We start from the raw sequence: 18682 nt of genomic DNA on the forward strand, positions 1-18682 counted from the left end.
TTGATCTTCCAGTAGAATCTCGTTGTCGACATCTCGAAATGTTTTCGTCCAAGTCACTTTTCATTTTCATTCCATTCTTGACTTTTATCACTTTATCTTTAGCGAATTACGCCGAGAGGATCAAAAGTTACTTCGGCCATGTTCTTTGATTTACCGAAGTTTCGTTTATTTTGCGAAATAAGATTACAGTTAGCACGATAGGATTCGTTAGGATTTCAATTCGAAATCTTCATCTTTTTCTTAATATCATAAATGCAGGTTCAAAGCATCGTACAAAGATTGAAAAGATTGATCGTAATTCTAGAGACCTTTTACGAATCAAGTTTCTTGATATTTACGATCGAGATATTGCTGTTGATCTCTTAAAATCGACAAGCTAACGACTAGTTCTCTGAAGAGTATTGCAAAGCAAAGAAACATTTCGCGAAGAGATTCGATGGCTATCGGTTTGGCCGATTGGAGCTTTCCATTCGAAGCTGACGACAGCCATCGAGGCATTCATCCTCTCGATAAAGATTGAGATTGCTCGATGTAGCTCTACGAATATTCGATATTCCTCGAATCTAACCAATTATCGATCAGGTACGTTCTTCCCAAGGCGGAGCCAACTCTGAATGAAACCTTCCCTCAACGCTGTTCGCCCACCTTTTCAACTCCGCGACCGATACGAAAGGGTCCCTATAAGCACTACCGAAATTATGTTTGCACACATTTCAAACCGTGACCTATCGACCGGACAATGCCTCCTGAAAATAACCTGCGAGGATCTAACTTGTCAATCAAGTCTGTTTCACCCTCTCTTGTGCGTCAAACGAAAAAGCAAACAAGGGTTTATGTTCGCTTGCCTGCTCGAGCCGATACTTAGAGGGAAATTTTGAGGATGCTGTGTAAGATGTTGGAAAGCTTTATGAAATGTATAAATATTTGAGCTTATTACGTTTGAAGAACCTAGAGACAACGAACAGCTTTGGTTTTTCTTATGTTTGAGCTTGAGATTTATTTATATTGTTATTATCAATTTTATTGTATTTTATATTATCATTTATTATACCATTCATTTTGTTTATTTTGTAAAATCAAGTTCAATATTTACGATGTAAATGCTTCACATCTGTCGTTATGTAATAAAGAAATATCAAGGTCAAACACACATGAAAAGGTTAGAATCGCACAAGTTGGCAAATACTACTTTATTCGGTAACTATATTTACTACGAACTGGGTAAGGAATGCAATTTCCGGTCTTATGAACGTTTTAAAATACCTGACTTCGCCTTGAAGATGCCAAGCTGGAACTGCAACGTAGCAAACTTAATTATTTATAGTAAAGAGTTTTAATATTACTTGGGTCCCCTTTAAACAGTATTCCCCTTCGATATTGTTACTCGAGGCCGCTATAAATTCAATGGATGGGAAAACCTTTCAGAAAATGCAAGGACTTCCAAGTAAACTAAGGGAGTTCTTCTACACAAGATTGCTTGATTTTTCTCAACGGAGACTCATATGAATAGATATATCCTGCTTGAAGAATTTCAAAGGCATCGAAAAAATACACTTCACCTTCTACATTTCATATTAAACCTACATCTACTCCAAAGATGAAAATCAAAGGAGAGAGAGATAACCTTTGTCAGGGTAGTCCGATAATGTTGTCGTAATAAAATCCAACTTAGGAAATAAGCGTGCATTTTAAATCGTATATCTATATGGCAGATTATTGTTAAATTTACCTCGAGGAAATAATTCACGTTCAAAAACTTTTCCTTAATGTATTACGTAACGTAATTTCAAACTTCAATGTAACTCGACTTGTTCTTAGCGTTTCCTGAAATGGTTTTCGAATCGCCTCATAACTATTCCTTCTATTTTTCTCATTAACGTCGCATTCTCTTTGCAAAATTCGTTTCATCGTAAAGCGGCGACGTTCGTTTCCTTTTGCGATCTTGCGAAACTCATTTCTCTGGTTAATGGAAATTACGAAGTTTTCTGTAACGATGTCAGAAGCCGCACGTACCAGGAATTTCGTTAATTTCACAAGGATTTCCTTGGTTGTCGCGCGATCGTTGTTGCCGACATTCGCGTAAAGCTTTCGAAACGATCTATGATAGTTGCTGGCGTGTTTCATCTTCTATTCCCTGAACTATGAAAATTACCTCGGCACAAGTGCATCGCCGAGGTAGATTTCTTGGTAGTTTGCTCATTGCCATCTTAATCTACTTAAGCCACGCGCAACTTTATGCGGCAACCAGCTATACACTCGCACACAGCTACCAAAGGTAATAGATCGTCTTAATCGTCAAACTGTTACACCATTTTCCTTGCGCCTATGAAATTCATATTTTGGGCGTCTGATCAGTGTCGCCTTGATCTACCGATCTACGCTTAGTCGTTAAAAGTGCATTTAGGACAAACCAGTCAGTGGTATAGTATGAAAACGATACAGATGGTCGCAAGATATGTGGAGCATATCTGTGGCCTTAAAAAGGTAGTTTAATAATACAATAAGTTCTTGTAAACGTGAGTGGAGATAACGTTTATTTCTAATGTCTGGTCGAATACTTCATTTCGATATCGGGGGAAGTTTTCCCCGCATAAAATCTAATAATTTTCTTTCGTAATATTCTTCGTGGTTGATATTCATCGATCACGAATCATGTCGGGGAATTGACTACGCTTTCATCGAAATGGAAACAAGCAGTTGCATTTAAAAAAGCAAAGGTTACCTCGAAGTCTCGGAGGCACACCCACGTAGATAGAATTTGCGAGCATCGTAAAATATCTCCCTTGAAACGAAGCAAGTATCGGTTGAAACATTTTTTGAAATAACCAATAGTTGGAGAGATAATCGAGTGTAAATTAAATGAACAATCTATGTACGATATAAAATACATATTACGCTCCTTTAATTGTCGTTAATGATAAAAATGCTCGTTTACACCTTAATTTTACTAAAGTGAGAGAAGAACGATCTTTATCGACGTACTTCGCGTATCACAGTGTTCTCGAGTGTCTGACCATTTACGCCTCGATCTACTTGAACCGCGGTCGAATCAACGTAACGCAGCTCGGTTCTCAGGCCTGACGATATTTCAAACTTGCTTAATTAAACAGTGTTTCGTTGTTCTGTTTAAAATAGTTTGCCGTAATTGCCGCATTACGAATTGCGACGAGCGAACTCGTGTCAAAGTGCATCGCGTAATTAGGGATGATAATACCATTACAATTTATGATGGCTTGCAAGCCGGTTAGTGGAAATTGCCGCACCGCGCCGTCATGTCATTACGAGGAGCTGGAGGCATCTCAAAGGGACATACGCGAAACAGAGTGGCTCGTGTCAATGCCACAAGAAGTCTTTGTGCCTCTGTATACCGTAATTCTTCTCGTCGTGCCTCAGCCTTGTCCTCGAACTCGTGACAGACAATCTTGAAAGGAAACGGCTTGAAAGAAAACCCTCTATCGATTTCCTCTTCTATGCATTCCATGAACATTCCGCGAATATGTCTCGTGTAAACGTACGCGAACACGATTAATCAATAAATTCCGCTCTGCATGAAAGTCTCGTAGTTTTTCTCAAACACCTCTCTTGAACGTAGAAGAAAATGGAAAGTAGAAATTGGATTGTAGGTTGGTAGATGTATGTTGTAGAAGTAAGATAATATATAGAAGATAGTGAAATTATAAGATGTTATTTTTGCATGTTTACGCGTTCCCTTCAGAAGACACGAACATTATCGTTCATTTATGAATAATACGGCAAACCAAGAGCGTCGTGGAAGATTCTTCGAGAACGGAACTGATCGTTTTTGAACAGAATTGTTACGATAATAATTTAGTAGTTAAGTCTTCTTTAAACCTCTTTGCTGAATAGTATTCTACTGAATTTTCTACGTTAAACATTTCACTCGAAATTGACTTTAATTTCGAGGTTGAAACGCGGAACATAATTCTCATGCAAATATCCCTGCGCAATCAATTTTGAACCTCATCGAAATCCCTTTAATCCACGTATTCTCTTTCCGCCTAAATTCCACCGAATCCGGCCTAATTGCGATCCCATTTTTATTCCGGTAGAAGTATCTCATCTAAATGGCTATCATTTCGTATTTCCTTCTCTGTCGTTCGCTGATATCGTTTCGACGACGATTCACCAATAGCTCGTTCCTACACCCACGACCCTGTAATAGACTGATCATTTGGTCGATTCCAACCCCTTTTGTCGCATCATCCCCTCCATATAAAATTCACGAGAGGCGAGTTCGCGTCGCCGATATATTCTTCCTTCTAGTTAATTAGAAAGCTTTTCAACGAGATCGCTGGCCGTACCGCGAAAAAATATGCAGACGATGCCCTGACGAGAATCGATATCGTTCGTAGGGTAAATTGACCCTTATTGTCTGGCCGTCGTCACGAAATTTCCGTTCTCTGCAATGAACTACTAAAAATAGCCTGCCGGTGGTTAGATCGAACATCATATCTGGTTTTAAATTTAGTTTAAATTTGACTTGAGTATTTTTAGGATGAATTTAACTGAATTTCCTCTTGAACTGTTTGCTTAAGGAAGCTTGCCCATCAATCGTCGGTGTATTGGAGATACTATCGTTATACGAGTTTTAAATTATTTAATTTCGGGCTAGGAATAAAGAGAAAGACTTTCAATCGGAGTTAGAACACGAGAAGGTTTTAAAGTTCTCGCGCACGTTCCGTTCTTGGATCTCTGCCTCGAGTTCTCAAATTTTTAAATTCCTGAAGTTAAAGCAAGTATTACGTATAACAGCTTGAGAAGTATTTTTAATTTTTAAAACTTCTTCGACTTTTACCACTGGAGTAAGATGATATTCAATTTCATTATTCTCGTATTCACGGAGGTAATTGGAGTTTTAGGATACAATTCAGTGAACAGATAAATTCGGAATTACACCCGCCATAAGATAAAACATAATTCCTACCAATAAATAACTAATGACATGGTTAATTGCATTGTTATATCGGTTGAATAAATCGGTCGTCGAGCAGTCAGTATCGTAATCGTAATTTCGTTGTAATTGCCAGCTTGCCAAATTATTGTTTCATCGATACGACAATCTGCTTGCAGTATCGATGAGCACTGAAATGTATGTCCAATCATATCCACTTTCGTTTACAACCTATTAAAAAAAAAGAGAGAAATTAAATATGTAGATATTAAAAGCGGATATAAAAGGAAAATCCATTATTCCGGATCAATATACTTTCGTATCTTAATAAAACGTTGTTCAATTAAAATTATTCGCGCTTTCTGTGATAATTAACGAAACCGTATCACGGCTATGTCATACTTTCAACTGAACAATTATCACGGGAAAGCTCGTCTCTCTTCACGGTTTTAATGAGTCCGACAAACAACTGCACCCTCGTGGTTATGTCAAGTTGTCTTTTTCATGCACCAGCCTCGGGAAATTTATTTTCACGGTTCATTGTTCCGCTCGTTAACAAATTTCTGGATTAGAACGATTTGTGGCGTATGACGCAAACTACGAACAAAGCTAACTGGAAATCATAGGGGAAAAATAGGAAAAGCGATTTAGATTGGAATTTTGACCAAAATTTTGATCCTCGTGATATTTTGTATATTTTTGATTATTTAAAAATGTTTAAGCTCGTGCATTTTTAAAACGCTTAAAGTTGCTTATAAACCACTAAAAAATTTATATGTATGTACGTTTTGTTTGTTGTACAAAGTATTTGAGATTTTTGAGTGATTCAATCGTAAATGAGTAACATGTAAATGAAAGGGTCGGCAAAAATGTGCTTATCTTCTTTTGTGCGCTCTTGAAATACAAACTTTTCTCGGTCGAAAACGGGGAGGATTTACACGGTAACGGAATCCACATGCGCATAATCTGATATATCCATGCTTTTTTATATGCGCTGCATGCTCTGTACAGATAATTCCGCGTAATTAGCGCTCGAAATCGTCGGTCCGTTCGAGAAAAGCGTTCGAGAGATTTTCTTTTCAGTCGTTTAGACGATTACGACTCTTGCCTATTTAACTGGAACATCGAAGCGTTTGCGAGAACGCTTGCGCATTTTACGATAATGGAGTAATTCGATCCCTGAACGTGTACGTACGAAGAACAACTTCTGCTCGTTTCAGCCCGCGATGGATTTAGTGCGTGTATACACACTATGAAAGCTGTACTAAATCAAAATGCGATTGTTTGCGTTACGCTATTCGCATTAATATAACACGCACTCAGCGGATAGATAATTACGATCTGCGTCGATGTTGATGGAATTTACGGCGTTTAATGGAGGCGGGTTTAGTTGAAATTGGATAAGAATTTCCGATCATTGCTACGTTTTTTCCATGGCCGTGGCATCCAGAACGTTTTCTTTCAATTTTTACGTTTTCCTTGCTTTTTCCTTTTATAAAGTGGTTGTTGATAGCTAGTGGTCTTTAGCGTTGACTTTAATTAACTTTTTCGTCTGACCGTAAGATGAAATTTTCAAGATTACGCGGTAATTAGGTTCCATAATAAACAAGTTCATACAGATTTGAAATATGATTAGTTCTTGAACGATAACAATTTTCAACCGTGTCTCTTTCGTTCTCCGTGTAAAGTTCGCTAGAATTTCGTACCGTATCGAAACGTATGGCGCACAGCCGAACAATTACGAGTTTAGGGGCGGTTCTTACGACCGCATGAATTTGCATATTCACCCTCGTCTAGACGACGCTGGAAATGGTAACGTTCGTTAAATACAGCACCGTGCCAAAGTTTCGCGTCACTTCCCACAAGCAATTGCTTTGAAATGGACATTAAAATGCTTATTTGGTATTTCGAATTTTGTCATAGTTAGAACGATTAGGGCAAATTGAACGAAACTAACGCGCGAGAACATATAAAATGTTAAAAAATCGATACTCGTTATAATATTCAATGTACCAAAAAAATCTCTGCTCAGCTTCTACTTCTTTATACAATGCGACACGTTTAATTTTTATCATATGACCACTCGGACAGATGGTGTAATTTCTGTACAGTACTGTATGACAAGGCATATGCGGTTTTCGTGCGTTTATGCGGTTAATTGGTACAATAAACCGTGTCTATATGTGCAAATGTATCGATTAGAGGTGAGGCTGGCCTCGTATAACCCCACCTCGAAATCAATCAGACCGAACCTACGAGGATCCTTTACCACGACCTCGAGCACATTCGATACATGCCGAGAGTATGGCAAAATCGAAGACGTTTTTTTGTACCTTTCTCGTTTCAAGAATAGATCCTAACCGAAAGACTTCTCGTTAATTAGAGTCAGCCGTAATCGATGGTCGCTTGGAGAAAAAAGTTTTACGATAATTTGTCTTGTTCATTTTTTATTAGACTGTTTGACTTTCTAATCAACATGCGATAAGTATTATTTCTTTTCTTTTTTTTTTTCAAGCTGAAGATTCTTACGATGATTGATATAAGATTTGATATGCGACGTTTGAAGAAAGTGTTTCAAGTTTAATCAAGTTAGTTCAATATTTGTGTGTTACGTCTAGTTTTTCCACTTCTGATAATGATGATAATAATGTGATAATACTGTGTCACGGACTCATGGATGCACGAACAATTTAGAAAGATTAGATAAGATGAGATACGAATGTTACTAATGATGAAAAGAAGCAGGCTGAGTAACTGAGAGATAGATAAGTAGTTTCCTCGAGAAATTGCACGTGGCGAGAGTTTAGTATATTTATGATTCTTGATCAATAACGACCAGTTTTTCTTACGCTGCCTCCACTTTAATACAGTCGATCCTAATATTCTATTTAAGATATTTCGAATAAATAAAATAATGAAATGTTACAACGTGATACTGGAAGGTGTAATACTAGATGAAAGGATTAAAATGTATCAAATAAATAAGGACAGAAAATATTCTTTTTCCTGGAAATTTTCTTATTCCGAATCTCGTACAATGTGCATGAAATTTGAAAAATATTATCGCCATTCTATTGTTCTCCGCGTAATCCTTCATCGTACAAAGTGCATCGATACGTAGCTCATAATCTTAGAATTCATGTTGAAGGGTTTGAAATGAATTTCTATTCCCCGTGAATCGGGATGGTCTTTAATGATGGGACACTGTGAGAAACGCGCGAACAGCAAGCAGTGTTTTGCGATTTATGAAAACATTATTTGTTTGACATTTCTGCAATATTCTGTCACAGCATCTCGGCTGTCAGCTTCGTGGTCGAATGCCGTGTTTCCATTTTAAAACCTCGCACAGCTGTATTTCCAATCGGCTTTGCGACCGGTCAATCTCATAATCGGACATTTTTTCCCTCGGTCCGTGAACATTTTCTCTTATTTTCCCCGCGTGTTTCAGCGTCGCGTAAAAAGTGCAAGAGGATTCTTCCACGAAGAATCATAAAGTTTAACCTACTTGGAATATTAATTTTGTTTCTTGTTTGCCGGCGATTAAACTCGTCCAGACAGCCGTAAATATAATTACGGCATTTAGGTGCGACAGAATCAGGTAGATTTACGCGCTCGTGGCAATGGTCGTAGTAAATTATTCATACGTTGGATAAAATAGAGGGAACGGACTAAGAACGAACCGTTACGTCAAAATGGATGAGAAAAAGTTTGCTTCGAAAATTTAGATTATGCTTCGTCCGATAGTAACGACTTTATTTTATTTTATCTTGATAGAGGTTGTGTCTTTTCCACAGAGCCGTTCGAAAGGTTAGGTAGACTTTAAAGAAATAAACCAGGAGTAAAAACAGTTATAGTATATCCAAAGTCTAAAGCTTTCATACCGTGGTTATAAAGTTTCCTTCTTAAGTCTCTTTCTAAACTTTCCTCCTCCAAGTTTCCACATACCGCTCGTGTTCGTAGATACCTTAAACCTTAGCTTTCAGAAGCTGTGCACGTATTTCTAGAATTTTTATTTCCTCATCAACGTGTTCACGCGTCGCTCACAAATCTTTCTACTTTTAGACAAATGGATATTACAGTATTTTAAAATAACTTAAAAACTAAGCCAGCAACCACTTTGAATCTAGGAATGTCGTTCAATAACGGCGATGCATCGAAAGAAATATCTAAGAGAAATTTTATGGAAACTGTATAAAAATTGTTCTTCGTGGTGGTAAAAACATATTTCTTGGAAAGCGAGATTTAACAGGAAAACTACTAACCTCTGATATAGGTATACTTAGCCATATTACGTATAGATTAATTAATTGAAATAATTGTAATAATAATTGCAATAATTGAAGTAATTGAAATAATATTTATATGACGTTTTACCATGCTCTTCAAACACCTCTATGTACTGTATTCGTACTTTTATAGAAACGAAGTAATCGGTAAGTCGATTTTGCAGTGTGACAGTCCATTGGAAAGTCCCGGAAGCAAGCTCTCGACTGTCGACAATTTCGGTGCACTCGATTTCCGGTCAGAATCGTCGAAAGTTGGTTCGCGCTTCGAACGAAAATCGACAATGATTGCGCGTCGTACTGGGTTTTACCTGCGGTCAGGATGTTTCCAGTCACCTCGCGTTTCCAGTCCACGTGGAATTTAAGCATCCTAAAAAAAGATTTACAGGAAACAAACTTTTAACTTGAAATCGTTTAACAAACTTTTGGTCGGTGATGTTCTCGCGAACAGGATTTTTGTATATTTTTTTTAGAATCGAGAGAAGAAATGGAAAATATCTTACACCACATTTTAATAGTTCATACACGCTATACAAATGCTTCGCGTTTTAGAATCTTTTCAGAAATCCAAAGCATAATGCGATGTTATTATCAGATTAGGTAACCCCCTTCATTTACGCTGCTTCCTGACACGTTCTGGGAGGAGAAGTTGACGTTTCGGTCATCAATTTCGTATAACTTTATACGTAATTAATGCGCGCTGTCTCCATGTGTCTTAACGAAGTGAACTTTTCATGCACTGCCTCGGTATATAAACATAGTTACGTGATCGAACCACAAGTCGTCGATCAGTTAGTCGACTTGGGTCCTGCATTAGTCGTTGTTCGAGTGAATTTTACCAAGCTCGTAGATATTGCTCGGTCACGAACGAACTTATCGTTTCCCGAATTTCGTCAAATCTTGATTCGAGGATCACGATAAGTACAATTTTTACTTTTCACCATCTTGCACAACGATCGAATAATTTGAATGAAATCGATGAGATCGACGTACGACGGCACAGTTTCTCTATAGTGTTGGCTAATTACAGGGTCGTTAAGCGTACACGGAGGATGTAGCCAATCCATCTATACGTTTATTTTCTAATTCGTCGACGTATAATAAAAAGTAATAGTAGCACCGGGACCCGTAGGAACTCTCGAGCGATGCTTTCCGACCGCAATGGCTTCCTACACCTCGTACCAATGATATTGGCCTCAACAAAATAATGAATAAATTGAGCGTGGGTCACAATAAAAATATAATCGTCCGCCGTACATCCATGATTCACGTTTCATTATCCTATTAGAGCCAATGGACGGTCGGAAGATAGCTCTCCCCCTTCTTTCGTTCTGTATATGTGCCACCACGTTCGTTTCGTTTCGTACGGAGCCGCGTCGTGTGAGCCTGGACAAACCAAGCCGAGAAGATCTGTCGCTCGCGCAAAACCTCTCGCGCGTTCAATCGTGCAAGCAGTCGAGCGAAAGAGAGAAGGTAGGAAGACCACTTTGATTTCCATCGGTGTAACATAAGTTTCTCGAGCTCTGTTCGTCGACGCTACGAGGCAACTGGGGTGGTGGTGGTTAGCTAGGAGTGGGCAGAGGGTCGAAGATGGAGCTGAGATATTTTTCTGCGATAGCTTTATTAAATATCGCAAACGGCGTCGAGCGAGACCCATTCCGACGAACGACGAGAACGTTCGTTTTTAGAGCAATTTAACCTCGTTTCAGGTGAATCATCGACTCGCGTGCTTTGCATCGCTTCTACGCAGGCATGTGCACGACGTCGTCGATCGGTAATTCGACGTTCGTTCGTTGTTTCATAGGCATTGGGTGGGTGGATGGTTAAAGGATGGGTAATAATTTATGGAATCGACGATTCGTTCCGGAACGCTCTCTTCCGCACTTCTTCTCCCTTACCTTACCTTCCGTACTTCGCGTGTGGTCGAATAAATCTCGAGTGCTCGAGAACAGGCTCTCGAAAACATTGGAAAGAGGCACACAACGAGATATGTTTTCTCTTCTCCCTTCCTTTCTTCCGTTCTTTCAATATGAAATGTGATTGTCGAAGGAAAACTAAATGGAGGAGAATTTATACGCAGGTTAGTGGATGTTCCTTTATTGCGGAGGATCGCAAACCACTTCCTAAGTCGCTTAGCCCCGGGAACAGCGTTCGCAAAGTTACGTTCGCAAAAAGGAACACAGGCTTTCGAAGTTTTAGGAATGCGATTCTATCGATGCAATTGCGAATTCGAATTACAACTGGCCCAAACAAGTTTAAATAAGTTGTATTGGGAATTACTTTCCCGGGTTGTTTCTGGCGAGCCGCAAGCACTCGCGTATTTTAAACGTACCGTGCTCGATAGCGAATTTTAACTTATCTAACTCGTCGCGTTCTTCCTCTGTAATCTTCGAATAGAAAAGTAAACGACGCCGCCGCTACTTTCAGCGGTGATCGAGGCTCGAAACGATCGGTCGTATCTGTAAAGCGCAAAGCGAAAAGGGTTCCGCGACGATTCTACGAACAGCCCCACCCCCGCGCTCAATTAAAAGAATTTACTCGGCAAACGATCGCGCATGCCGCGTTCAATGAAAGCCGACCGGGTCGATTTTTATAGTTTGTCCAGCGCACATCATCTCCTTCACCTTTGACCATTGCTCACTATCCTCCCCACTATTCTAATTTAAGACTCTATTATTCTCGACATCGCTGCTCGAGCTAATATTTGGCTTGGTAATTTCGACAAGTGTAATCGACAGCATGGTCGATCGCTTTTCTCATTTGGAAAACTTTCCTGTGGCCAAACTGCTTTAACTTCGAACGCGACGTGATGTGACTTCGTACCATGCTCTATTATGAGGCTTCGAGGGTCGTTTAGGCGGTAACTCAGTATGGCATACTATATTCTTTCGATCTTTTATTGGGCATAGAAATAAATTAATTGGGCGTTGAATCAGGTATACGTAGCGTTTAAAAAGTTTGTATGCGAAGAGAAAATTAAAATGTGCGATACCTTGATCGATGGGGTGGTTTTTTGCTTAAAAATATTGTCGTATAGTTGATAAAGAGTTTGAAGAAACGAATATATACGTAGAATAGAAAATTTATGGACACACGTGTGTGGTATGTACTCGAACGTTAAAAGCAATTTATCGAGTGGAAGAGAAATGTATTGTAGATTTGCAACGATAAATTTTATCGACGACAGATATTTCACTGTCACGTGAGAAATCTCTTTAGTAGAAGATTTAAATCTACTTTGGAGAGATAAAAGCTTAGATAAAAAAGCTATTACGCTCAGTTAAATAAGAATAATCATCTATCATTATGGATTAAAATGCTATGGAATGTAATTTAATAATTATTTATTGCCAACAGTCGTATAGAAAATGTTATTTCATTGTAAATTGATTATTTTAAGATAATCCACTTCCTATAGTATCTTTTTTATTGTGACTTCATAATTACGAGGACCGTGATTTTAATCTTTTTTCATATTTTAATCTATTTGATACGATCGAAAGAAACAGGTATTTTTTATTTCACTCGGAGAAACAAATTTATGTACTGTTAAGTTAAAAAATTAACATTCGCGTGAAAGAAGCGTTGCGATACTTCATAAATCGTAAGCAACAAATACCTAACTAATTTTTCCCCGTGACGTTTTGAATATCAACCGATGAATTTCAGGAATGTCCAGCTGTCAGAGAAACACAGTCTCAAAAAAGTTAATCAACTCGATTCAAGCGGGTACGCACAGAGGTATCCTTTGATGGCTTGTCCAGGAAATTTTAACAGAATCGCCAGCAGGCTGGCCAACAACTAATAAACCGGTCACTGTTTCTATCGTTTCCGCGAATCGTTCGTTCCACCCCTTTTCACTGGCCCGCAGGGTTTTATATACCCATGGGACAAGCGTTCCAGATCGTGAAGAAATGGGGACATTGTCACATAAATTCACGAGAAGGGACGACTTATCAAATTCATGAGAGCGATAATTGAACGATGAAATTTCTTGAAATTTGTGAGAAACGGTTTTCACCGTAGTATTTATAGAAGGATAAGAAGATTGTTGTATAAAGCAATTTTAGTGTCAAAATAAAATTATAGACAAATGGTCCACTGTTCACAAGTATCCGAATTATTTCGTATTTATTAGTATTTTGTTATTTACTATATATATGTAGGAGATGAAAGAACATCGGGGCCTTTCTTCTGGAATTTTTGGGAAGATCTCCAATACTTTAGTCTAGACTTTTTATTATAGCTGTACTTAAATAATAGAACTTAGTAAGTTGAGTATTAAGTAAATAATAAGTTGAGTTACACTTGAATTGTGCACAAGTAAGTTGAGTTCGACTTAGACTTTGGAAGAAATCGCATTTGCTATCGCGTTGACCGTGGATTCGTTATCGAATCTAAGATCATTGTTATTAGCATCTCGAGTATCTAATCACCATCTAATCATCATATTTGTACCAGTAAAATACCATCTATATTGTATAACAACAATGGCTGATCCAAACGAAGATTCGTTACACGCTCCTAATCCCAATGAGAATTCGACATACTAGTTGTTTAAATATCACCGGTTGTATTAACATAAAAAGTCCTCCGCAGTCTAATAATCACAATCACCCGAATTTCTCAGTTCCACGTTTCTAACATAAGAAGAAGATATTCAGCTATTACAAACTAAATTTTTTTTATTATTTCGTATGATTTTTATATAGTCGGATTGTTGAATACACGAAATGCCATTATTCTCTCTCGTATAGTATTCTAAAAACATTTGGGTTAATCAGCCGAAAAAGGTGGAAATTGGATACTCACAGTTGCGGATTAGTTGATGATTAATTTCGAGATTCCATTCGTTTGTTATGCACACATTGAAAAGAGTATTTTTTGTTAAAATATCCTTTCATCACGATGCAGGTATAATATGATTTCTGTTTTTAGACTTGGCTTTCAATCCGGAAGAGAATAGTCGCGTCATAAATATTGTTCGCGCCACGCTATGAACAATTTCAGTTTAATTAGCGATCTCCATTCAGATGCACGCGTGGGCGTGGGTACGCGAGCTACAACTCGTATCGTGTTCTCGTATTCCGTGCGGCCTCTGTTCTCTACGTTGTTCCTCGCGTATTTAGAACAAGTGTACAGGAAGTTTATGTATATTGGAACAACACGATTCTTGAAATTTTCTTCCGTTCTACCATGCGTTTCTTTCCCCTCGGGATATCTGCTGATATTTCATTATTTTCATCGTTTTTAACTGTTTTATTGTAAATTTGTTATTTCATTCGCATCGCGTGTGCCTTATTGTCTGAAGTAACAAGTACAGATTTTTACCTTTTACTGGAAAAGACTTGGAACTGTTTAGAAAAAGATCTATATTGTCCCAAGGTTCTAATAATTCAATATGATTCTTCGATATGCATGGTTTTTCCTCGTAAAAATTTCCTCGTAACGCGATGTGTCTCCATAACATCGAACAACGAGATAAGCCGTTTTCCATGTTTTCCCCATTGCAGTCAGGGTATTGTTCCCCTCTAACAAGGGGTTGCTTTTTTTCCCGAATAACCGGAACGATTCGCCATAAAGAGAACGCTTTTACGATCGTTGAGAACACAGAAGCATTTTCTATGGCATTTTTCAAATTGCTGGATCGAACGAGGGTGAAAGTTGAAATAAAATATAGCTGAAATTTTTTTTCTCATTCCATTGTCATCTCGTCGTTGATCCGTATTTTTTCGTTTGAGTCTCGACAATCAAAGCAGATTACTGCGCGCTTTAATTTTTTAAACGGGATGCTGTTTTCAAAATTCTACTTTTTTCGTTGCCATTTGTTGAGTTCATACAATGCGAAAGGAAATTTCATCAAAACTGCTTGATCGCAACTTTTATATTATTTTTCTTTTCCATTTTTTCGTGTTTTTATCTCATCTTTTGACATTTTTCTCCCTCTTTCCTTTTCGTTCTTTTGTACGTGTTAATTAGAATAATGAGAATTGCTTGAAGAACAATATTCGTTGGAAAATAGAATTTTTATTCTTAGGATCGGATTTCATTTAATTTATACGTTTTCTGAAATTAGATTAAATGCTATTTATACGGATTTATATGGAAGAGCAGTTTCGAGAAAAAGATTATGAGAATATTTGTTGAAAAATGACTTTCTTGGAATGTATTCTTTGCATTCTTTCGCGCATTAAAAGAGAGAGGCAGTATACAGTTTCTCCTTTTCCACGATAAACGTAAATCATCGAACGAAGGCGAAGGAAAGATAAGAGAAGAAATTATTGATAAACGTACCTCTCTCATCGGCTTCTTCGATTAATTGCTTTCGTTGATGTCGATCGTTCCTGTAATTAGAAGTTACGAGGCAGAAGTTTTCAAGAAAGGTGGAAGGGCGTAATTTCTGGAAAACATAAACCGGAGGTTTTCTTTACAAAGAATTGTTACTAATTAGCTCGTGTAAGCATGCTGTGTACAAGGTTCGCTCGAGGCGGGGAATCTTGCTTTACTGCAACAAGTTATACTTTAAAATAATTAACAAATATAAATTAAAAAAATTACTTTAGTGCCAATTATTATATATATATATAAAATGAAAATAAATTTTGATTTATTACTCGCTGATACAGTTATATGATTATGAATAAAAATTAAATCTAATAAAGCAGATATCGTACTGCCTTAATATTTTCTTTAAACTTGTAAAAGCATAAAATTAGAAATAATTTGACTCGCACATTTAAACTTAAAATATTTCTCACTTCTCTATAAATGTTTAGTCGTAGATGAAAATTAATGTATAACACGTGCTGTCCTGGAAGGGACAAAATTTCTGAGGCAAAGACACGCATCTGTTTCATGCAACATTTCATTACGTCATTTGAACGTGCTTCGGAAAATTCGCGCCATAGAAGTTTAATTAAAATGGGCAGGTGGTGTGTGTGTGTGTTTTTTTTTTTTTTTTAATATTCCTGCTTATGTTCGTGAAACGAACGTTCATAAGAAAAAATGCGAGCGGAAAGAGCAACAGCTGAATTTTATAAATGATCTTTATACGACATTCGCTAGGAAACTCATTTTTCATGGGGAATCATGAATCTTCTTGCGGAACACGAGGGAGATTAAGCTCGCGTTTTGTCGAATCGATAACTGGAACGACGACGGGGAACTTTTACCGTTCTTTCTGTTTTTTAAGCAACTGCCGGATACCATTAACGCTCTTATCTTTTTTTGTCGCCATCTGAAAGCTACATGACTTCTTGCTCTTTACCTTCTTTGCGATAGTAGCATTAGACACTTTAACGTCAAATAGCATGCACTTTGCGTACTTCACAGCTTCCTCGCTAGAGTTTAATAATTTCGCGTGAAACTAGAATCTAACGAAATCGTAAAACTCCTGCGTTCTCTACCATATAAATAGATCTCAAACAGGATTTTTATATTTAACGTACAATATCGCGTACAAATTAATTGGTACAGACTGGATATATTTTATAAAAAAAAGAAGCATGATTCTTTGCTTAATCGTTTCATAACGTAACTATCCCATGAGAGAGAAATGATACGAAGATGCTCGATAACTTTCAACGACTTTTCAACCTGTACGTTAATGCAACATTTATGCGATACATTAATACGACACGAATAGCAAGTCTAGTTGTTTCTAGGAACGTTAGAATTCGTTTATCACGCCGAAAATTAATGTTTGCCGCGCTATAAAATACACCAAACGCATGTGAATTTCGTTCTAGGCAACAAAATTCTCACACTTGAATTACGAAGCGACTCCGCTTTTAATAAACTGGATAATGTCAAAATATATATCTCTGCCTTTAATAAACCGAACGCTGTTAAATTATATTTATCTGTCTTTCCAATTACGGATCTTAATATCCAATAAATCAACGGCTTCTCTCTCAACTTCCACTTTAGATCAACATTTTACACGCTATATTGACTCAACACGAACTGCAATTCGAAACAAGGAACATTTATCATCTCCTGAAGCAATCTCTGTCGTAGCGCAAAACACACAGACTGCGCGTGAAGTTTCTTTTACGCAACAAATTTTGCACACTTGAATTACGAAGCAACTTCGAAACGCGTCTTCCGGGGGTAATTTCACGGAGGAGTAGAATCGTGCCGTTTAAACTCGACAAGTCGATTATCCGCTTGTTCAACGATAGAGCTCGCGAGCAATTATTCAGTTGCCCCTGTCGCTCGATAATCGTTGCTTATTATTTGCAACTGGAAACGAAGCGCGTTGCGTATCGGTTTATTGCACGGTATAAATCTACATTAGAACGCGCACACCTACGAAACCGATGATTAATTGTCGTCGAGGCCGCGTTCTCCCGTTGCCCATTAGTCATTGGCAAACGTGTTAATCCTCTATAATACAGAGTCGAGGATATTTTTCAGTTTCTGTCTGCGTGTATGCATCGGCGTTTTAGTTGGCCGATGCTTTAGCTCACGATCCTGAAAGCGGTGTCTCGTGAAACTAAGAAACGCCGGTGTCGCGTTGTTAAATGGTAATTTCATTTGCTGCGGCATGTGATTTATGCACCGGTTGCTAGCCGTTGATGTTAGTTAATCAAGATTCGTCGGTTCGTTCTATGCTAAATTTATGAAATTCAACCATGTTTCTACGAACAAGTTGTTCGAGGTTCGGCACACGGAACCGGTTAATTCTATCGATATTAATCTCTGTGGTTAGGTGTTACGAGATTAGCGGATCCCTCGATAGTAAGTGTACGCTTGGCCGAATTCCATAGAATCGAGAGTATCGGAAGCTTTCAGTGGAGCGGATTGATCGGTCGATTTAAGATGATGGAAGGATTTTGGCAGCTTTAATGGGCGTTGATTCTCTACTGGTATCGTTGACGTACACAGTGGGCATCTGAACGCTTATGATCGAATAATTGTTAATAATAATTATTTTGAAGCAACAAAAATCCCACGTACCGAACAGAAAATAACTGTATCCGCAACTTTTCTCGTGCTTCTGTTTCTCTGCGCAAGTTTCGAAACAAAGGGATGGCCACAAACGGAAAACCTGGCAGTAAATCATCTGTGGTCCAGGACAGATTCGCAACGCGTGGCATTGTACAAACAACTCGCGTGGATCTATTTCCGTCTGCGACGAACGGGCCGAGTATCACACTGCCATGAACAATAAACAGCCTTTCGGGGAAAGTGGATGGAAACGAACGCGTGACAGTGTTCGTTCCGGCATTGTATCCGTAATTGCGTCGACATAATGCGCGCGTTAGGTCGAGTTACGCGCAACTGTGCGGCCCGCGTCCACGATGAATAAAACATGCACTTATAAAATGTCGTTACGCTCGATATCACCGAAAGGATACAACGCTTCGAGCCGTGCCATTTGAATAATGAATTCACGGCCGGTTAGTATGGTTTCCCGTAGAATTTTTTAACGCCGCGTTATTTGTTTCTCCGTGAATCTGTCAGATGCACGGAAGGTGGTTTA

The 18682-nt window shown here is 38.2% G+C and overlaps 1 protein-coding gene across 4 annotated transcripts in view; it reads left to right on the forward strand.

Annotated features, from left to right (window-relative positions):
• The window catches only part of LOC117242888, a 137801-nt gene that overhangs the window by 96573 nt on the left and 22546 nt on the right, over positions 1–18682 (forward strand). The window contains exon 1 of one of the 4 annotated variants that reach the window (XM_033509936.1): positions 10518–10668. The exons of the other annotated variants lie outside the window; for them this stretch is intronic. Coding sequence (XP_033365827.1) covers positions 10533–10668 — 136 coding nt within the window. The 5' untranslated portion in view covers positions 10518–10532. Of the gene's footprint in view, positions 1–10517; positions 10669–18682 lie in introns of those variants that run through there. 4 annotated transcript variants of the gene reach the window in all.

Source organism: Bombus vosnesenskii, unplaced genomic scaffold (assembly GCF_011952255.1).
Source record: "Bombus vosnesenskii isolate JDL3184/JDL3185 unplaced genomic scaffold, Bvos_JDL3184-5_v1.1 scf7180000016279, whole genome shotgun sequence".
In the NCBI taxonomy this organism is placed as follows: domain Eukaryota; kingdom Metazoa; phylum Arthropoda; class Insecta; order Hymenoptera; family Apidae; genus Bombus; species Bombus vosnesenskii.